Source organism: Mus pahari, chromosome 19 (assembly GCF_900095145.1).
Source record: "Mus pahari chromosome 19, PAHARI_EIJ_v1.1, whole genome shotgun sequence".
In the NCBI taxonomy this organism is placed as follows: domain Eukaryota; kingdom Metazoa; phylum Chordata; class Mammalia; order Rodentia; family Muridae; genus Mus; species Mus pahari.
In genome coordinates, this window is record NC_034608.1 from 20,412,225 (window position 1) to 20,433,158 (window position 20,934).

Genomic DNA, 20,934 nt, shown 5'->3' on the forward strand with positions numbered 1-20,934 from the left:
GTCAGATCTTGTTAGGGATGGTTGTGAGCCACCATGTGGTTGCTGGGATTTGAACTCCGGACCTTCGGAAGAGCAGTCGGGTGCTCTTACCCTCTGAGCCATCTCACCAGCCCTGCTTTTGTTTTTTTGTTTTGTTTTGTTTTGTGTGTGTGTGTGTGTGTGTGTGTGTGTGTGTCTATGTGGGGGGTTCAGGTTTTGTTTTGTTTTGTTTCTTACCAATTACAGCGGGAGGAGTTGACAGTGGTGACAGAGGGTATGCAAGCCTTTGGAATTTAATAGGTCCGGGTTGGGGAGGTAGAGCCCGTGCGAGGTCCCCATAGGTGCTGAGGATCTGAGCAACTCGAAGTTCCTCGGAGACTGAGCCCCCACCAGGCAGGAGCTGGAAGCCTCCACCGCTCCTGCCGAGGGGGCGGGGCCCGGGAGAGTGACAGGGGCAGTCGAAACACGGAAACGAGGGTCCTCCAAGGCCGACCAGAGCGGCCCTGTCGGGCCAGCGTGGCGCCGGGGTAGTGCGAGACCCGCCGGCAGGAGGAGTGGAGTTGCCGAGGCCGGGGAGTGGTAGGAGGCGGGCTAGAGCGGCCGGAGGGAGGAGTGGAGCGGGACGCCCAGGCCGCCTCTGGCTCGGCTAGAGCGACTCTGCGGCCCGGGTGGGGGAACCCGGAGCTCGAGCGCGGAGGCTTCGGTTCCCGAGGCTGCAGTGGCTTGCTTCTCTTCCCATCCGACAGGTGAGATCGGCAGCCCTCGGCTGCCCTGAAACCTGACCCCACACACGCGTCTTCCCTGCCACCCGCACCGCCACAGCTGCAGAATTAGTGAGCGCCCGTGTAGATCAGCCACGTCCCACGTAGGATGTAGGGCTCGTGAAGACCCGCCACGTTACATAGGTCAGTAAGATCTCACATACCTTCCCCGGTTTCAGGAAGCCTTTCACGGAGAGACCCGGCTTTTAACATAAGCATAGGCTTCTCATAGATCAAGGCAGGGCCCTACAGAACCCACCACACACCACTGTCGCGGTTCCAGAAACCATTAGTTTTCCCTTTAGAATCACCGTCTCTCTGGATTCTTGAGGCCCACTCTGTCAAATAGAATGCGGGGTTGTATCCATTCCAGGGTCCTCTTGTAGTTTTTTCAAGGCTCCCAGGGGTTCTTGGAGACCTGAATAATCCAGTCCAAAGGTTTGTTGAATGTGAGCCCTTAGGACCCTGGCGCCTTTATGTGTTTACTTCTACAGGACCCCCCCCCCCACACACACACACACACTGCATAAACCTAAACCTGCCCTGACTTCCCCTGTCCACCCCACCTCCAGAGCCACAAGTGCAAAATGCTCCCTCTGCTGGACAGTAGTGGACTTTGTCAGTTGCCAGCTTCACCTATATCTACTTTTCAAATCCTCTTTGAGCCCAGGCTTCTGGAGCTGCTGGGTCCATCCTGGGTGTCTGCTGAGGTCTGACCTTTCCAGGCACCATCTGACCTGATGTGTCTCAGAAATAGATGCACATTTTAGTATTCCAAGGTCAAAGTGTGTGTGTGTGTGTGGGGGGGGGGTGCCTCAAAGCAATGTTGTATGCTGAATGTTTAAACTGTGGAACCAGGCTGCCTGAACCAGAACTGCCTGAACTATGGTTCTTATAAGCCATGCCTCATTTCCCCCTCTGTGAAACAGCAATAAGAATAATAGTGACGCTCTCTTCCCCTAAAACAAACCAGAATAATGCTGGCCTCATTGGGTCAGTAAGAGGATTAAATTCATCTGTAGACAGACCCTGAACCCTGCATAGAAACTAAGCCTGTGTGTGCTGTCTTTGCTGTGTCTGACACATACTGAGAACACGTGAGTGTCAGCCATTGTTCCTTATTATTGTGATGGGGAGGATGGAGATAATGCATGTTAACTGTGTGTGAGAATCTGTCTTCTGGTGACCATTTGTTCGAATTTTGTACCTCCCTTGGGTTCTCTTTTCTTTGGGGGGGGTGAGTTAATAAAGACTTAAGCATGAGAGTTAAGGGGGCCATCTTCCTTGGCTTCTCTTTTCATTAGGGGGGGGTGAGTTAATAAAGACTTAAGTGTGAGAGTTACGGGGGCCATTCTGAATGATGTGTACAAGCCAGTATGGTGGCACATGCCTTTGATCCCAGCACTGGGAAGGAGGAGACAAGTGGCTCTCTTGAGTTCAAGGCTGGCCTGCTCTACAGAGTTCCAGGATAGTCAGAGCTAGCTACATAGATAAACCCTGTCTCCTGTCAAAGAAAGAAAGAAAGAAAGAAAGAAAGAAAGAAAGAAAGAAAGAAAGAAAGAAAGAAAGAAAGAAGATGGGTGTAGATCTAAGAGAAGTTTTCTTTTTTTGGTTTATCTGGTTGCTTTGTTTGGTGCTGCTCGGGGTACAACTCAAGGCCTCTTACATGACGAACAAGCATTCTGTCATTGAGCTACACTCCCAGACCCTCCTTGGCTCCTTTGGGGTCTGTCAGGTGAACATATTCCCTGCTAACTGAGGTGAGCATGGAGTTCCTGTTCTGTGGTCATGGCTTCTAACCTAGAAGGTCTGGCTGGAAAGGATGGTTTTTGAAGGCATCATGCTTCTCAGGGGATGAGTGTAAATGTGTGCTTGTTGTTGGGGAGGTATTGCAGTTGATGGGACTAGACACAGTGCTTCTCTCCAATAATACCAGAACTTGAGAGACCAAGACGGGAGGATGGCCACAAGCTTGAGGCCAGTCTACAGCGTGAGATCCTGTCTAGAAAAAAGCAGAAACTGAGTTGATATACCCAGAACAGTTCTTAATGTACTAGATGGACTTACCTCTCCTAAGCTGACTTTGTTGGCAAGTGTATTTATTAAACACTCAACAATGTTCACATCTTGACATTAGCCGAGCTTTTATGGTGGACAGATAACAGCTTCTGAGAAAGAATACAAATGATGCCTGCTTGGGGGAACCCCCAGCCATGACTTCTGGACACTCCAGAAAGCATCTTTGTTCAGAAATCAGAATCATAGCAAGGACTCATTGAGTGCTAGGGAGGAGGCTCCTGGAAGAGGGAGAGGGCGGGTCTCAGGTCTCGGGCAGCCAGAGTTATAAATAGCTTTGGGGTGTGGGGACCCGCCCCCTACTGGTCCACCCCACACTCTTTCCACCGTTCCTTCCGTCCTGACACTAATCCACACAGCATTAGTCAGACTGACTAGGGTCTGGGGGATGCTGATGAAAAGGAAGAGTAGAGGAAAATGGGATGAGGAGAGATGATAGAGACACAGTGTGGAGCTGGAGCTGGACCGAACCAACACCAGCTGTGGAAGGACAGCTGTCCTGAGATGGGGGAGGAGAGAGAGGGAGGCAGAGGAGGGGCCAGCAGAAGTGGTGGAGTCCCGGACTACAGGGAGCTACAACTGCTTCGAATTGAAGGGGAGCGGCAGGCTCCTGAGGGCGGGCTGTGGAGCCCCACCCACCTCCTCCCTTCAAATTTCAGGGACCAAAGCTACCAAAGCTGGGAACTGCGGGGACCACGGGGACCCAAGAGCTCAGTGTGTCTGACGGAGAGGGACTCGGTTTTATTTTCTTGTGTAGAGGGAGTTGGAGGTTGGGGGTTCACCATTGACATTTCCTGTCACAGGAAATGGGGCTGGTGGGTTCAGAGGCAACATCCTGGCCCAGGCCTGCCACAGATCACAGTATATCACCCTCCCATACTCTTCTTACCTTCTCCTTAAGGACTGTGTTTTTAATTTTGCTTGTTCCAAAGTCCCTCCCGCTTGAGGACTAGCCAGCCCTCCGGGTCCCTGATCCTTCCTTTAGTGAACCAAATTAGTGGTTTTACCCACAGCCACCCAGCCCACCCATGGACCCATGCTCCTGGGCTCCAGCACCCGCCCGCCCGCCCCCCTCGCTTGGTCTCCCCTCCTCTGCCGGGCTGAGAAGAGCTCTTTGTCGCCACACAGAGGCTCCATTGAGCTTAGGAGGCTGGGGGTGGGGGTGTTTACTCACCTTCCGCACCTGGGCCAGGAATCTGTGAGTAACTGCCCAGCCTCGGGCACTTCCTCCCCACCCCTAACTGTCTCTCCTCTCCGCAGCCCGGTGGAGTCCTGGAGATGGGAGAAGTCGCCGGAGGGGCGGTGAGTTTGGTGCGGGGAGAAGATCTGAGCCAAGGTGAGGGAGCGCTGGTGCTCTGTGAGGTAGGGAGGGAGCCCTGTGTATTGAAGCTATGTGTCCCCTTGCAGGCCCCAGGGCCTCCCCGGTCTGGCCTGGTGTCCATCATCATCGGGGCGGAGGATGAGGATTTTGAGAACGAGCTGGAGGCGGTGAGCAGGGTGGGGTGGGAGAGTGTCCACCAAGGAACCAGTTCTCACTTCTGGGATGTGTCCTCTTTGCTCACATTGTCATCTCCCACCCCATGTGTCACTGTCCACAGTAGTCCCACCGGTCTCTAACCCCAGTTTATCACCACCCCTCCCCCATTTGACTCACATCCCTTCTCTCGGGAACTGCTCAGGAACATCTCTCGGGAACTGCTCAGGAACATCAGAGTCTTATCCCTTCTTCCCAGCTTCTTGTCCTCACTGTCTGGGTTGTAGCATTGGCCCATCCACCCCCATTTCCCTGTTGTGAAACCATAAAGAGGTGCAAGAGACTGGTAGGGCAAGCCTAGGATGTCCCTTCTTTCCCCTTGGCACTCAGTTCCCTTGTCCCCACCCTCCAGAACTCAGAAGATCAAAACAGCCAGTTCCAGAGCCTGGAGCAAGTGAAGCGCCGCCCAGCCCACCTCATGGCCCTCCTGCAGCACGTGGCCCTGCAGTTTGAGCCAGGACCGCTGGTGAGGATGGGGCGGGGGGGGGGGGCAGAGGAGGAACGAGGCTGGGCAACTAAGAGATCTGGAAAATCCAGAACACAGCATGAGTTTTCGAAATAGGGCCCCAGGCAAGATGGGAAATGCAGGCATATGATCTAGACAGGTTTGCAGATGCCTGGGTAAGCCTCAGTGAGCAGGGAGCCCAGGCACCTGAGTGCTTACAGCAGAACCCAGCATCCTGACAGATGCCATGCCCGGCCTTTTCAAGCATCTGGAGCTGGTAATGTTGGCCTTGGCTGGGGGGAGGGTGGGGGGTGGCAGCAAGGTCGTCTCAGCAGGTGTCACCAGTCTTGCATCAAGGAGTTGGTTCCCTTAGCCATCTAGACTTAGAGAACGCCCCGGGCCTTGATCCAAATACCCAGACAAACTCCATGTGGTTGCCAACCTTGAAATATCCTGAGCCTGCCGTGGTAATACACACCTGTGGTCCTAGTACATTAGAGGCAGAGGCAGGAGGATAGCCACACCTTCGTAGACAGCTAAGGCTACATGGCAGGACTGGACCTCAAAGAAAAGAAACTTCCGGGGCCAGGCAGGAGACACTGGGGAGACACAGATACAGAACGATGTGGTCCAGAAACACCTATAGAAACCCCAGTCCGTGGTTTAGCAAGAAGCCGTGGCACTGGCTGGGTGGGTAAGTGGGTGGGGGTGTGGGTGTGGGGTTATGAGATAGGAGCATGGATGGTTAGGCCTCTTCTTAAGAAGACTGGATACCACTCAGTACAAGCTACTTGGCAAGGGATGTCCGAGGGTCTTGTACTTCAAGAAAATGCGGGGCTGGTGAGATGGCTCAGTGGGTAAGAGCACCCGACTGATCTTCCAAAGGTCCGGAGTTCAAATCCCAGCAACCACATGGTGGCTCATAACCATCCTTAACAAGATCTGACTCCCTCTTCTGGTGAGTCTGAAGACAGCTACAGTGTACTTACATATAATAAATAAATAAATCTTAAAAAAAAAAAAAAAAAAGAAAATGCACGCAGGATCCGTCCCCCAACCGAAACTAGGAGACTAACAGAAATCATGGGCAGGGACACCTGGGGTGAAGAAAGACAGACACAGGAGGGCAGGGGATGTAGCTCAGTGGTAGGAGGTATGCCTAGCAAGTACAGAGGCCTGGGTTAGAGCCTGGCGTTGCATAAAGCAAGCACAGTGATCCAGGCTGGTGATCCCAGCACTCGGAAGAAGAGGAGAATCCTCCCCTACTTAGCAACTTTGAGGCCAGCCTGGGCTACGTGCGTGAGACCTTATCTCAAGTAAAAGGCATGAGCTGGAAGGCTAGGGCCAGTTGTCCTGACACCAGGCTTGAGCAACTGGTGGAAAATTAATACAGCCTCTCTCTCCACCTACATTCTTGGGAAAAGCAGGCACCCCTCCTGGGTACAGAGGCTGTCCTTGCCCAGGCGTGGGGTGGGGTTCAGGAGCTTCCCTTCCTAGCCCTGCTTAACTCAAGGACTCTGGGAAGTGCTCTGTGTGATCCAGTGGTGGGGTTGCAGCTTCTTCCCCCGCCATAGTATGGGGAGAGGATGGGAAGAACAGACATAGATGTGTCAGCCAGAAAATGTAAAATGTTCTGCCGTCAGTCAGTGGTGGTGTGTGCTGGTAGTTCCAGCACTCGGGAGGCAGAGGCAGGCGGATCTCTGACTTTAAGGCCAGCCTGGGCTACAGAGTGAGTTCCAGGCAACCACGGCTACACAGAGAAACCCTGTCTCAGAAACCAAAGACAAAAAAAAAAAAAAGGTCTGCCTTCACAGACGTATCCCCAAGCACAAGACATGTCACTTGCCAGGCAGCAGCTGTGGAAGCCAGTCAGTCCCTGTGCATTTCCAGTGTCACCCACCAAAGACTGGCACACAGGCAACCTCAGGAGATGGCCTGGCAAGAATGAGTGAGCCCCACTTGCCCACCTATCTACTGTCTGTCCCTCACCGCCCTGCACCCCAGGCAGATTGCCAGACACAGCTGCCTACATTTGAGCCTGGCTTTACCATGTGACATGGAGCAGGAATGTGTATTCATTGTTGGTATTGGGGATTGAACTCAGGGCCTCAGCTATGCGAGGCAAAAACTCTGCCTCTGAGCTGCCTCCCAAGTCCGCATTATTTTTATCGCGCGCGCGCGCGTGTGTGTGTGTGTGTGTGTGTGTGTGTGTGTGTGTGTGTGTGTGTGTTCAACATCAAGATTCCTTGATCTGTTTCCACCTTATTTTCTCTCTCCTTTTTAAATTTTAATCCATTTATTTGTTTGTTTGTTTGTTTGTTTGTTTGAGACAGCCCTGGCTGTCCTGGAACTCACTGTGTAGGACAGGCTGTCTTTGAGCTTATAGTGATCCACCTGCTTCTGACTCCCAAGTGTTAGAACTAAAGTCACGCACCACTATACACCAGCTCTGTCTAAAACTGTTCTTATTAAATGTTTATTTATTTTCTGTACGAACATGTGTGTGGGTGCCTGTGTGTGGATACATCCATGGCACAGCACGTGTGTGGAGGTCATAGGACAGCCTCTAGGAGTCACTGGCTTTACCTTGTATTTTGAGATAAGGTTTCTCTAAGTTGCCCAGGGCTGCCCTGAACCTTCGATCCTTTGACCATGAAGCTTAAGCTGTTCTCTCTCTTTCCTTTTGGTGGTATTTTGTTTTTTTGAGACAGGGATTTTGAACTCCTCCCTGGTCTTCCTGCCTGAAGTCCCCAGGGATGGGTGTGCAGGCTGATGCCAAGGCACTGAGCTTTGAACTCCCAATTCCACACGGTTGTTTTTAGAAACCGGCAGGATCTTACATAGCCTAGCCTGGCCCCACAGTCACAAGTATTCAAGGATGACCTTGAACTCCTGACCCTCCTGCTTCTACCTGGAAAGTGATGGGCCCATAGTCATGCACCACTCTACCTGGGTTCAAGGTTCCCACCGACAAAATGTTGATAATGATGGTCTCAGTGATGGGGCAGGTTCCTAAATAACCTCTGGTGGGCCCCACATCTTCAGACTAGCTAGTAGAGGTAGGTAGCAGTAAGAACTATAAAGGAATAAGGAGGTGTTCATAGCAGTGACCCTGGAGAGTCTCAGGAGACCAGCCTGGACGGCTGGGCTAGAAGTCAGGGTGTGCGGCACAGAAGACGTCCCATCTGAACCCCACAGGCATACAGTGGTCACAAAGCTGCTCAGGCTATCCAAAGAGGGAGTGTGGGGGGTGGGGCTGGGAGAAAGAGTCCCACTCTGTGTGTCCCCAGCTCTGCTGCCTGCACGCAGACATGCTGAGCTCTCTGGGCCCCAAAGAAGCTAAGAAGGCCTTCCTCGACTTCTATCACAGTTTCCTGGAGAAGACTGCGGTGAGATACCTCCCATCTGTCCCTCTCCTAATGTCCACCTGTGGCGCTGCCTGCCAATGTGGGCCTCCCCAGTGTCTTCTCTCAGACCCTTCCCACCAAGACCTCCTGAGATATATCTGCCACCTTACTCCTTTCTCCCTGAGCAGGTTCTCCGGGTGCCGGTCCCTCCCAATGTCGCTTTTGAACTTGGTAAGAAGGAGGGGGGGGTCTGGGGATGAGAGAGGGTCTTTGGCAAGGACCAGCCTCCCTGGAGACCCGTGGGATGGAAGCCATGATTCAGTCATTCATTCTTGGTGGTGGTAGCACAGGGAAATATTAGAATCCATGGGTGGGGACCGTGATCCAAGTAGGTTGGGAGCCAGGACCCGTTGAATGTGGCCCCTAAGCCCTTGCATGCGTGTCTGTAGATCGTACTCGGCCTGACCTCATCTCTGAGGATGTCCAGAGGCGGTTCATACAAGAGGTGGTGCAGAGCCAGCAGGCAGCCGTGATCCGTCAGCTAGAGGACTTCCGCTCCAAGCGGCTCATGGGCATGACGCCCTGGGAACAGGAACTGAGCCTGCTGGAGCCCTGGATTGGGAAAGACCGTGGCAACTTTGAGGCCCGGGAGCGGCATGTTGCGGAGCGGCTGCTGTCCAACCTGGAGGAGATCCAGTGAGTGAGCACTGAGATTCCGGCTCCAGTGTGGGTCTGCCTCGGTGTCAGTCTCGGTGGCTGTATTTTTGCCTCACCTAGCGTTCAGTTCAGCCTAACTCTTAGAACTTTGGGGTCCATTGAAGTTTCTGGGTCTTGTCTGTAGTCATGTGTTTGGATCTAGCGCTCGTGTCCTTTGGAATGGACCTTCCGAGGTCACTTTTCCTGCTTACTGAAGAGCTGGCAGCCCAGAAGTGAGCCTCCGTGGACAGGGAAGCCAGGTTTTGTGGTTTCATTGTACATTTCTTTCTTTGCAGGCATACCATCTCTACAGATGAAGAGAAAAGGTGACAGCTGTGGGGAGTGTCGTGAAACAAAGGCATGGTCTGGACCACAGGGAGGCCATGGCATCTCTGCAGTGGCACCCTCCCTCGCGCCTGGCTTTGGGAGCCACCCCTCTCTAACCACAGGAAATGCTTGAGGGGTTATGGGGGACTGTGTCTTTGTCATTGTGGACATAGTGTGCTCCTGTGTGTCTGCCCCGGGGACCCTCACCCCACTATCTTTTTCCCCTAGTGCCGCTGTGGTCACTGCCATCAGCCTGTATATGCGCCACCTTGGGGTCCGGACCAAGAGTGGGGACAAGAAGTCGGGAAGGAACTTCTTCCGGAAAAAGGTGCTGAGGTCACGTCTGGCCCTGTCCTCTCTGAGAACCTCCCTGGGTGCCAGCAGTCCCTTTCTGCTTTATGTCATTTTGGAAACCATAGTCTTCCTTTTCATCATCTTCCCACAGGTGATGGGGAATCGGAGGTCAGATGAACCCCCAAAGACAAAGAAAGGGCTGAGCAGTATCCTAGATCCTGCACGTTGGAACCGGGGAGAGCCATCTGGTAAGAGGGCTAGCCCCACCCTTGCCCACCCCGTTCGTCCCAGGCCAAGCTCACTGTCCCACTTTTGTTTCAGCTCCAGATTGTCGACATCTAAAGGTGGAGGCTGATGGTAATGAACCTGTAGCTAGGGTGTCCATCCAGGGCTGAGGGAAGAGGGCAGGGCCTGGACCCCTGGGTCTGAGGAAGGAGGGCTGGGTCTGGACCTCTGGGTCTGAAGGAGGAGGGCTGGGTCTGGACCCCTGGGTCTGAGGGAGGAGGAATGGGGTCTGGACCCCCCTGGGTCTGAGGAAGAAGTGGGCAGTATGTAGAGAACTGGGCATGGGAGGAGGGCTCTCTGGTGTGGAAGATGCCAAGAGCACAGTGCCATAGTTCCCCTGGGCACAGTAGCAGATGGGGCGCGATGCCTGTTTTATTTCCCGTTTTCATTCTTCCTTGCCATCTTTCCAGCAGAGAAGCCAGGCCCTGCAGACCGGAAGGGAGGCCTGGGGATGTCTTCTCGGGACAGGACTATTGGGACTTCGGGGCAGGACAACCCAGGAGTCTCCCTGCACCCTCTGCCTGTAGACAGCGTGGACTCCCGGGAACCAGGTGAGCATTTCTGAGTCAGGACAGGAGCCCTGGAGCCCCAACGCCCTGCTTGGATGAAAGCCCCGCCCATTGAGGTCTCTCCTCTGTTCTCAGCCTCTCTCCCAGCCCCTGGTCAGGGGTAGTAATTGCCCTCTGCCTTGTTTTCCCTTTGGGCTCTGACCTCTGCATTGGGGTCATGTCTCCTCACCCCTGGACTAGGTCTCTTGTATTGTTGTCATTTGGGGCTTTGCTTCTGGCACTGGGGGTTGGAACTCTCCTCTTCACGCGTGGCAGGCGAGCTCTCGGCCACCAAGCTACACCCCTAGCCCCCACTCCTGGACTCTAGGCCAGAGCCGTCCTGATGAGCTGTGTCCCTCCTGACCTATAACCAACTGTTTCCAGCAGTCTCCGGGGCCCATTTCCTGGGATCTCAGTGAGGACTGTCCAGACGCTGTGTGACCTGGGTTCAGATCCCTCCCGCAGCTTACCTGGGCTGTGAGGGAAACCTCTTCCTCCTCTGGACTCACTCGCTTTTTCAGTGGGTCTGTTCGTTTCCCTTAAGGCTATGTGGACAGAGGACCGACGGCCTCCAGTCCCCTCCTGCCTGGGGTGGGAGGATGCTGTAGTTCTGGTGTTAGCCCCGCTCCAGTGTTCTGAGGTCTGTCCGTGTTTCTGTCCTCTCACACTGAATACTGTGTGAGTAAGTGTTTAATGGCCAGGCACTGAGTGTCTTCTAGCCCTCCGTCAGTGTGGGTCAGGGAGACTGAGACAGCTACAGGGCAGAACTCCACATCAGAGGCCTTCCAAGCAGCTCTCTTCTCCCCACCCACACCCCTCTGTCCATAGGTGTGGATACCCTGCAGGAACCAGGGGATACACCCCCACAGGGCCCTACCAGCCTGGAGCCCCTGGCGCCCCCAGAGAGCACAGAGGACAATGGCGAGACTGAGAGGTGTCTGCTTTGGTGCTGGGAGGGCCTGGGCAGGGCAGGGCAGGGCAGCATAGAGGGCCTGGGGAGGGTGCTTGGGATTGCTGCTGCAGCCTACACCCGCCTGTCCCAGTCATCGCTGCTGCCGGACCTCCCTTAGCCTGTCTCTGGGCTTCTTCCATCCTCGCCTTCCCCTCCTCCTCCTCCTCCTCCTCCTCCTCCTCCTCCTCCTCCTCCCCCTCCTCCTCCTCCTCCTCCTCCCTCTTCTCCTTACCCTCTGTTTCCAGCCTTCTCTGGCCAGGTTCTCCCACTCAGCTTCCTTCCTCTCTCCCTCTTCTCAATAAGCTCTGCCTCCCTCACGGCCCTGCTCCTGGTATCCCTTGCCCCCTCTGTGCTCCAAGCTGCTGTGTCCTGGGGGCCTTGTCCCCCTCACAGTTGGGGGGGCAGGTTCTGCCCCCTGCCCGTCCTTGTGCTGCTGCTTCGGGGAACCCTTGGTGGGTGTGGGGAGCTGGGCTGGGCACACCTGGTCCACCTCTGACCCTGTCGCCCTCTCTCCCCAGAAGGTGGAAGAGGTGGGTGCCTGGGCCCTGGGTGGGGGGAGGGCCAGCCCTCCCCCATCTCTCCCAGCCCCTCCCCCTCCCCATGGCCACCTCCTCCCCTTCACCCCCTGTGAGGGGAGGGGTGGGTAGGTACGTCACCCTCCCAATTGAGCTAAGTATGGAAATCCTTTCTCCTTGTCCCTTTCCCTGACCCCAGCCTCGGGGAAGGGAGGGGGCTGGTCCTGTGGGCCACTGTGGGTTTTGATCCATCCACCACATTTCAGTAACCTTGGGGCCACTCCCAACCCCAGGTACCTCCCCAAGTTCATTGCTTCTGACCCTCTCTTCTCTCTTCTGTTGCTTGTTTCATCCCTGACCTGGTCTTCCCTGTCCCTGTCCTGGTCTGTCCCGTCTGTCCTGTCCCTGTCCCTGACCCTGTCCCTGTCCCTGCCTGGTCTCCCCTGTTGGCTGTCCCTGCCCTGCCCTGTCCCTGTCCCTGTCCTGTCCCTGTCCCTGTCCCTGTCTATCCTATCCCCCTGTCCTGGTCTATCCTGTCCCTGTCCCTGCCTGGTCTGTCTCCCCTGTTGGCTGTCCTTGACCTGCCCTGTCTCTGTCCTGGTCTGTCCTGTCTGTCCTGTCCCTGTCCCTGTCCCTGTCCCTGTCCTGGTCTATCCTATCCCTGTCCCTGCCTTGTCTCCCCTGTTGGCTGTCTCTGTCCCGGCCTCTGCCTGACTCTGTCCTTGGCCTCGGGGTCCAGGCTATCGGGGCGTCTGGGGCGCTCAGAGAGCCTGCGGGTGAGTGACCGCCGCCGGCCTTCCCGGGGCAGCCTCGGGGCTAAGGGCCGGGGTGGGGGCCGTTCCCGGAGCGACGTGGACATGGACCCGGGCTCCGCCACGGCCGCGCTTGGCCCTACCCGAAGAGCCACGTACGTCATTTCCCCCTCGTAAACTAAGGAAGCCTAGAGAGTTGGGAGGTGGTGGGTGGATGCTAGACTCTCAAAGAAATAGACGTCCAGTGTCTGAGGTTGCTAGGGCCAGCTGTGGACAGCATAGAGCATTGAGGAGTTGGGAGGTGGGACACTGCAATCTAGAGACCTGGGGATTGGTCTGTATCATGACTGCCCAGAGGCGTCAAATGTCAAGGCCACAGAGGGCTTGTAACTAAAGAAGAGCAAAAGGTTCCCCTGGGGTGCTCCAGGATGGGGCTTAACAGTGCCTCTGTCCACAGCCCCGAGCCCGGAGATGATGGGGAGCCAGGACGGTCAGGCCTGGAACTGGAACCAGAAGAACCTCCTGGGTGGAGGGAACTCGTGCCTCCAGACACCCTGCTCAGTCTGCCCAAGAGCCAAGTGAAGCGGCAAGAGGTCATCAGCGGTGAGTGCTACTCCGGAGTCTGCACTGCAGCCAGGGATGCTGGCCAGTGCTGGCTGAGGCAGAGACGGAGAGCATGTGAGGAGCAGCTGGGTGCATGGGCTGTGGAGCAGATTCAGTGTGAGTAAGCCCAGTGCCACTGTCAGCCTTGCGTGCGTGCGTGTGTGCGTGCGTGCTCCCAGAGACTGTGCTGTCAAGTACTACTATCAGAGCTGTGTCTCCAGAGAAGGTGTGGCAGTGTAGACAGTGCTGATGTCAGGAGCCAGATACTGCAAAGCCTGTCATCCCAGCCACATGCCCTGAGAATCAGGCGGCCAAAGTTCAAGGCCAGGGCCCATGAGATGGCTTACTGGGTAAAAGGGGCTTGCTGCAAAGCCTGACAGCTGCCAGGACCCACATGCTCAGAGAGAGCCACCTACACAAGGTGTGTGTGTGTGTGTGTGTGTGTGTTTTTTTTTTTTTTTTTTTTTAAGAATTATTTATTTATTTTATGAGTGCACTGTAGTTCTTCAGACACACCAAAAGAGGGTATCAGATCTCATTACAGATGGCTGTGAGCCACCATGTGGTTGCTGGGAATTGAACTCAGGACCTTTGGAAGAGCAGTCATTGCTCTTAACCACTGAGCCATCTCTCCAGCTCCGATTGATTGATTGATTGATTGATTGATTAAGAAGGACGCTCACGCTGGGCAGTGGTGGTGCACGCCTTTAATCCCAGCACTTAGGAGGCAGAAGCAGGAGGATTTCTGAGTTTAAGGCCAGCCTGGTCTACAGAGTGAGTTCCAGGACAGCCAGGGCTATACAGAGAAACCCTGTCTCAAAAAACAAAAAAAAAAGAAGGAAATTTGCTTTTATTTTCAGCCCCTTGGAGTCAGAAGCAGGTGATATCTGAGCTCCAGGCTGGGCTGGACTACATACTAAGTCCCAGGACTGTATCAAGAGACTCTATCTCTAACCACCAAAACCAAAACAAGCCAAAAAAGGAAAAAGCAATCTGAAACGCTCTTGCCCTGCCTCTTATTGTCAGCTATTTGGTTTTTGAGCAGTTTTGCTTTTTTTGTTGTTTTAGTTTTATTTGTTTGTTTGTTTGTTTGTTTTTGAGACAGGGTTTCTCTGTGTAGCCCTGGCTCTCCTGGAACTCACTCTGTAGACCAAGCCTTCCTTGAACAGACAGGCATGTCTGCTACCCACGTGCTAAGATTAAAGGCATGTCCCACCACACCCAGACATTTCCAACTTGTTTGCTTATTTGTTTGTTTTTAACTTTATCTGTTTCTTTTTATTCTATATGTATGAGTATTTTGACTACTCTGTGTGTGTGTGTGTGTGTGTGTGTGTGTGTGTGTGTTTTGTCTACTCTGTGTGTGTGTGTGTGTGTGTGCGCGCACACGCGCACGCCTTTGGGCAGTGGTGGTTACAGCTGGTTGTGAGCTACTGTGTGAGGGCTGGAAATCTGGGCTTCCCCAGAAGAGCCCGTGTTCTTGGCTGTTGGCCAAGCCGGTCTATAACTTCCTAAGTAGCACAGGGTGGCCTTGAACTTCTGATTCTCCTGTCTCTGCCTCCTGAGTGCTGGGATTGCAGTTGTGTGACACTCAGGACTGGGGGGGAGGGGGGCGTTTCGAGACAGGGTTTCTCTGTGTAGCCCTGGCTGTCCTGGAACTCACTCTGTAGACCAGGCTGGCTTCAAACTCAGAAATCCACCTGCCTCTGCCTACCGAGTGCTGGGATTGCGCCCGGCTGACTCTGGCTTTTGTTTGTGACACAAAGTCTTACCCTGTAGACTGTGTTGGCCTGGAACTCAAAATACTTTTCTCTCTGCCTCCCGAGTGGCTGGGCCTGCAGGGCCGCACCATTCGGCCTCACTTAGCAGGGGGCTTCAAAGTGTGGGGACTATCTCTGAGAGCTGCCTGTCGTGTTTCATTTACATTTGTGGTAGGTAAAATAGAAATAGCAGCGTGTAGCTAGTGACTGCCCCACTAGGCTACACAGCAGTCTCTCCCTCCAGAAAAATATTGCATTTGGAGTGTTGGCATGCCTGCCTCAGCTTTCAGTACTTGAGAGGTAGAGGTGGGATGGTCAGGGGTTCAAGGTTATCCTCAGCTACAAAGCCAGTCCAAGGCCAGACTAGCTTCATGAAACCTTGACTCCTGAGCTCAAGTATGTACACACCCACACACTCCATCATCATCACACAGTGTACTTAATACAGCGGACTTGTGCGCCCCTAAAACTCACTGAGGTATCCAGTGGCTGGTTAGTCATGGATTTCGAGGGTTGTCCCCTGGACCTGAAGCTACCAGTCTATATTAGAGGGAACCATTGTGTGAAGCCAGACATCTGTATTCCAACACCCAGGAGGCTGAGGTAGAAGGAACTTGAGTTCCAGGTCAGCCTGAGCCATGTGAGACCCTGCCAGTAGGTGATAGGTACCAGCTAAGAAACTAGCTAGACAGTTCTCAGAGTTTTATCCTACAAAATCTCGTGACCTTGATGGACCTAGTATCACTGATTATTCTGTCCGCCTGCCTGAAACAGCAGAAGAGAAAGTGTGTGAGTGTGTGTATGTGTGTGTGCGCATGTGCGTGCGCGCTATAGCCCTCCTGAGTGCCTACATAAAGCAGTAGTGGCTCCACCCAGAATGTTGTGACCTCACCAGTTTCTAGGGATCATCCCTCAGCCTCTGTGTTCTCCCAGCATGTCTTTGAACCTTTCCCTAGAGCAGCAGTTCTCAACCTGTGGGTCTTGACCCTTTTGGAGGTCATTTAGTGATATCCTGCATATCGGATACTTATATTACACTTCACAACAGTAGAAAAATTACAGTTACGGTGCAGCAATGAAATGGTTTTATGGTTGGGGTTACCACAACTGTGTAAGGGGTCACAGTGTTAGGGAGGTTGAGAACCTCTACCCTAGAACATGTGCCCTCCCTCGTGATGCTTCCTATTTGGGGCCCACAGAGCTGCTGGTAACGGAGGCAGCTCACGTGCGCATGCTACGGGTACTGCATGACCTCTTCTACCAGCCCATGGCGGATGGAGGCTTCTTCCCTCTGGACGAGCTGCAGAACATCTTCCCCAGCCTGGATGAGCTCATCGAGGTGCACTGTGAGTGCCAGCCACAGCTCCCTTCTCCTCCACATCCCAGTACCAGCTCCCTCCTGCCAGGCCTCATAGACCCAGAACCCACCCCACCCCCCTTTGAGTACCTGCCACAGGCAGCCTGGCCTGCTCCTGGGGACCACACATTCCTGTCCCCCACAGCATACACCCCAGAGGTACAGACACTAAACAAGCACACAGAATGTGTGACAGCCCGCCAGCCCCAAGGATCAAACACACAACTACAGCCCGAGCCAGCAACAACCCAAACCCGCCGGCATTCCGGTCTCTTCGGCTCCAGTAAACCACCTCCTTTCCTGTCCCCCCCCCCCAGCCCTGTTCCTTGATCGCTTGATGAAGCGGAGACAAGAGAGTGGCTACCTCATTGAGGAGATCGGAGATGTGCTACTGGCCCGGGTGAGGTGCCCCGACATGGCCCTACACACCCCAGAGATCTGGGCCGCAGGCCTGTGTACTTTAGGCTTCCATGTCTGTGTGAGAATGTCTGGACAACCCCACCTGAGACCTTCCCTTGCCTGAATCTTCCTGCAGTTCGATGGTGCTGAGGGCTCGTGGTTCCAGAAGATCTCCTCCCGCTTCTGCAGCCGCCAGTCATTCGCTCTAGAGCAGCTCAAAGCCAAGCAGCGCAAGGAGCCTCGATTCTGTGCCTTTGTGCAGGTGTGCTGGGTGGGACGTGAGCCCCCCCATGTGATGAGGACACAGTGTGGTGTCCTGGGAGTGAGGGGTGAGGGCTGTGGGCATGGCCCCGGGCTACCCCTGTGCTGCCTGCTTGCTCCTCAGGAAGCTGAGAGCCGTCCACGATGCCGGCGCCTACAGTTAAAGGACATGATCCCCACCGAGATGCAGCGACTGACCAAGTACCCACTGCTGCTACAGAGCATCGGGCAGAACACAGGTACACCCCCCTTCCTCTGACCATGGCCGCTGAGTGAGGACGTGCCAGGCTGACGATTCAGACCGCTCCCTTTGCCCACCCGCAGAAGAGTCTGAAGAACGGGGGAAAGTGGAGCTTGCAGCTGAGTGCTGCCGGGAGATTCTGCATCATGTCAACCAAGCCGTCCGTGACATGGAGGACCTGCTGGTGAGCGGGGGCCTGGCTCCACCCAGGAAGGGGCATGGTGGGGAACGTCCATGCACCTGGCTCAGAGGTCAGTGTCCAGGAGACAGTTGGCCTTTGGTGTCCTCCTCAGGACTACTGGAGGTCAGACCTGGACCTCAGCCTGTCCCCCGCAATTGGCCTTATTTCATTGCTTACCCATCCACCTTGGAGTCACTGAGGGCCAGCCCCTGAGCCTGGTTTAGCTCCCTGTAACCCCCTGTCTCTGTCCTAGCGGCTCAAGGATTACCAGCGGCGCCTGGACTTGACTCACATACGGCAGAGCAGTGACCCTATGCTGAGCGAGTTCAAGGTGAACCCCTAGTCTTCCCTCGCTCACCTTGGCCCTGCTGCCCTGGGGGTTCTTCTGTACACTGCAGCTGAGGCTGCATCCCAGGCGTCTCCATCCCCACCTCCTTCCCAGAGGGTGTCCATGGTGACCCCTGACCTGGCTCCCTGGTCCTTGGCTGTTCAGCTTGCTGCCCTCCCCTCCCTTCATCACCTTAGCTGACCATGGCTCCTTCCTGCCTCAGAACCTGGACATCACTAAGAAGAAGTTGGTCCATGAAGGCCCCCTCACGTGGCGAGTGACTAAAGACAAAGCTATAGGTGAGTGCGCCCAAAGGTGGCGGGGCCAGGGGTAGAGGCCAGGCGTGACCTTGCCACCTCACCCACAGAGGTGCACGTGCTCTTGCTGGACGACCTGCTGCTGCTGCTCCAGCGCCAGGACGAGAGGCTGCTGCTCAAGTCCCACAGTCGGACGCTGACACCCACACCCGACGGCAAGACCATGCTGCGGCCGGTGCTCCGGCTCACCTCTGCCATGACCCGAGAGGTGGCCACTGGTGAGCTGGGGCGGGTCATCTGAGCGCACTTGTCCTGTGGCATGGGGAGTGGAACTGTCTAAGAGCCGCAGAGCCCACTCTGGGGAGGGACAGAGACTGAGAAGGGTCTTAATGAGGCAGAACTGGTCAGAACCAAGTAAGGATGGCAGAGACTGTCATTGACGCACTCAAGAGGCTGAGGGAAGAGAGAAGATCTTGAGTGTGAGGTCAGCTTGGGCTACAAAGAACCACCCTGCCTCAAGAAACTAAAAATAGCCATGCTTGGTGGCACACACCTTTAATCCCAGCACTCAAGAGGCAGAGGCAGGCGTGATCTCTGAGTTCGAGGCCAGCCTGGTCTACAGAGTTGAGTTCCGGGACAGCCAGGGCTACACAGAAAAGCCCTGTCTGGAAAAACAACAACAAAATAGGAAACTGAAAATAAATAAAAATAGAGGGAACTGCCTACATTTGCATGGTCTGCCCCAGCAGTTTTCAGGTTGGTTTTTTTATTTTTTCCACAATGCTATCCCCTGCCCCCTCTGTTTAGGAATTGTAGGTACTTGGAGCATAAGGCAGAAGCCAGGGCAGAGAGTTTTGCAAGCATTGAGAGGTCATGCTAGGGCCACTGATGCCGTATGGAGGGGCTCTCCAGGTGAAGGCAGCCTGGGCTCTGGGGCCCGATGTGATCAGGGCAGTGGAGGAAGGCCTTGGACAGTGAGTGTGAACTGTATCACATGAAGGGAGAGGAGCAGACAGCAGACCAGAGGGGGCCACACTGGGAGCCCTAGCTCCAAGTCCTATCTCTCCCCTTCCTATGCAGATCACAAAGCTTTCTACGTCATTTTTACCTGGGACCAGGAGGCCCAGATATATGAGCTGGTGGCACAGACGTCGTCAGAACGCAAAAAGTGAGAGTCCCCAAGGATGGTGTGAAGGCATGCCCCGCACTGGGTGGGGTTTAGGTGTGCTGACCACCTCTGGTCTTGTCCTGTCTCCCCAGCTGGTGTGCCCTCATTACTGATACTGCTGGATCCCTGAAGGTCCCTGCCCCTGCCTCCCGCCTCAAACCCCGGCCCAGCCCAAGCTGGTAAGGGGTGAAGGAGAGAACTAGAGAAGGGGGCATGGAGGAGAACTGGAGAAGAAGGGGCATGGAGGAGAACTGGAGAAGGGGGCATGGGGATGTTTCCCTGCACATCTACAGAACTTAAGCCCCAGCGCATGCACAGATGCACATGCTGAGTCCGGCTATCTGTACCCCAACCTGCCAGCCTCTGGGCCAGGGATATGGGGTCACCTGTCACTTCCCTCCCCAGCACCCGAGAACCCCTGCTCAGCAGCTCTGAGAATGGCACTGGAGGCGCAGAGATGACTCCAGTCGATGGTAAGTCTCAAGGTCACTGGCTAGGGGAGGTCGCCTGAAGCCGCACGGGACCTGAGCACCCCTCTCCGTCTGCCTACCCAGCCAGGACAGAGCGGATCCTCAACGACCTCCTGCCCTTCTGCAGACCAGGCCCAGAGGGCCAGCTTGCTGCCACAGCCCTTCAGAAAGGTAGGCCAGCCCTGCACCCTCCAGGGCCAGTGTCTAATGAAGTGGTGCCTCGGTTTGAACTAGTGAAAGGCTCCGTCCATCTTTCAGATATCTGTATGTCCACGAATCAAGAAACCCACCCAAATGCCTTTCTCTTTTAGCTGCTCTCCCGCCCTGGGTGCTAAGTTCAGCTTCTCTAGCCTCAGGCCTCCTGCCCCATCCTAACCCTTTTGACTGATAACCACCTCATCCCTCAACTGTCAGCCGGCCCTTGGCCTCCCGCCCCTGTGACCCTGTTCCTCTTGCCTTGGCCAGTACTGTCCCTGAAGCAGATCCTGTTAAGCACTGAGGAAGACAGTGGAGCGGGGCCTCCCCGTGATGGGGATGGGGTGCCTGGTGGTGGGGCCCCCGGCCCAGCGCATACCCAGGAAGCACATACCCAGGAGGTTGAGGAAAACCTGCTTAGCCTAGAAGTGGCCATCAGACAACTGGAGGTATGCCTGGGGGCTGGGGGCTCGGGCAGGCTGTGGAAGGAAAGGCGTTCTTCATCTGTCATCCCCTCCAGGAGTTGGAAGAGGAATTTTGTCGCCTAAGACCCCTCCTGTCTCAGCTTGGGGGGACTCTGTCCCCCAACCTGGCTGCACCTGAACGCTCCACTCAGACAGGTGAGGGGGAACTGGGGTCAGAATGCTGTTCTGAGGGGTGGAAGGGGCACCCTTGTCCCACGGTTGCCTGTCTGCCATCGACCCTCTCTTCTCAACTTCTTTCCCTCCCTTTCTCCGTGTTTGTTACCCTCAGGCCTTTCATGAAGAGAAGAGTGGGGAGAGGATTGGAGGGGCCCCCCACCCCACAGCTGCCACAGCATCTCACACCCCAGAGGCCTTGAGCAGAGGGAGATTGGCTGAACTTGATAGGAGACCTGCTCGGGTACCAACTCCCACCCTGCACACCCCAGAGGCCTTGAGTAGAGGGAGATGATTGGCTGAATTGATAGGAGACCTGCTCCGGTCCCTGACTCCCACCCTGGCCTCTGCCTTTCTCCCTCCTGCCTTCTGCTGGGGGACTCAGGGCTTCACTCCCAGAGCACCCCCTTAATCCCTATTTTTCAGGCCGTCTCAGTATTGCCTATGGGGGGCGTCACCCCTCCATCCCCTACCCCAAGTGCCTTTGCTATGTTTTTATATCTCGAACTGGAGGTTTTATTTTTAATATATATTATCTAAGGAAAGATCTGTGTGTGTGAGGGCA

At 55.0% G+C, this 20,934-nt stretch overlaps 1 protein-coding gene across 6 annotated transcripts in view; it reads left to right on the forward strand.

Annotated features, from left to right (window-relative positions):
* Positions 1-20,902, forward strand: part of Arhgef1 (Rho guanine nucleotide exchange factor 1) — a 21,930-nt gene extending 1,028 nt beyond the window's left edge. Inside the window, exons 1-31 of one of the 6 annotated variants that reach the window (XM_029532023.1) lie at positions 604-725; positions 4,077-4,118; positions 4,224-4,304; positions 4,703-4,816; positions 8,086-8,184; positions 8,331-8,373; positions 8,592-8,838; positions 9,135-9,164; positions 9,394-9,493; positions 9,611-9,707; positions 9,781-9,816; positions 10,155-10,295; positions 11,121-11,226; positions 11,763-11,774; positions 12,499-12,666; positions 12,969-13,114; positions 16,074-16,220; positions 16,549-16,631; positions 16,767-16,892; positions 17,016-17,130; positions 17,216-17,316; positions 17,567-17,644; positions 17,865-17,940; positions 18,009-18,176; positions 18,979-19,066; positions 19,159-19,245; positions 19,472-19,539; positions 19,621-19,707; positions 20,002-20,180; positions 20,252-20,351; positions 20,485-20,902. In XM_029532023.1, the coding sequence (XP_029387883.1) occupies positions 4,095-4,118; positions 4,224-4,304; positions 4,703-4,816; positions 8,086-8,184; positions 8,331-8,373; positions 8,592-8,838; positions 9,135-9,164; positions 9,394-9,493; positions 9,611-9,707; positions 9,781-9,816; positions 10,155-10,295; positions 11,121-11,226; positions 11,763-11,774; positions 12,499-12,666; positions 12,969-13,114; positions 16,074-16,220; positions 16,549-16,631; positions 16,767-16,892; positions 17,016-17,130; positions 17,216-17,316; positions 17,567-17,644; positions 17,865-17,940; positions 18,009-18,176; positions 18,979-19,066; positions 19,159-19,245; positions 19,472-19,539; positions 19,621-19,707; positions 20,002-20,180; positions 20,252-20,351; positions 20,485-20,495 (2,958 nt within the window). In that variant the 5' untranslated portion in view covers positions 604-725; positions 4,077-4,094 and the 3' untranslated portion in view covers positions 20,496-20,902. Of the gene's footprint in view, positions 1-603; positions 726-4,076; positions 4,119-4,223; positions 4,305-4,702; positions 4,817-8,085; positions 8,185-8,330; positions 8,374-8,591; positions 8,839-9,134; positions 9,165-9,393; positions 9,494-9,610; positions 9,708-9,780; positions 9,817-10,154; positions 10,296-11,120; positions 11,227-11,762; positions 11,775-12,498; positions 12,667-12,968; positions 13,115-16,073; positions 16,221-16,548; positions 16,632-16,766; positions 16,893-17,015; positions 17,131-17,215; positions 17,317-17,566; positions 17,645-17,864; positions 17,941-18,008; positions 18,177-18,978; positions 19,067-19,158; positions 19,246-19,471; positions 19,540-19,620; positions 19,708-20,001; positions 20,181-20,251; positions 20,352-20,484 lie in introns of those variants that run through there. The other 5 variants (XM_029532027.1, XM_029532024.1, XM_029532025.1 and 2 more) reach the window with 5 other exon arrangements.
* Positions 20,903-20,934: the final 32 nt, after the last annotated feature.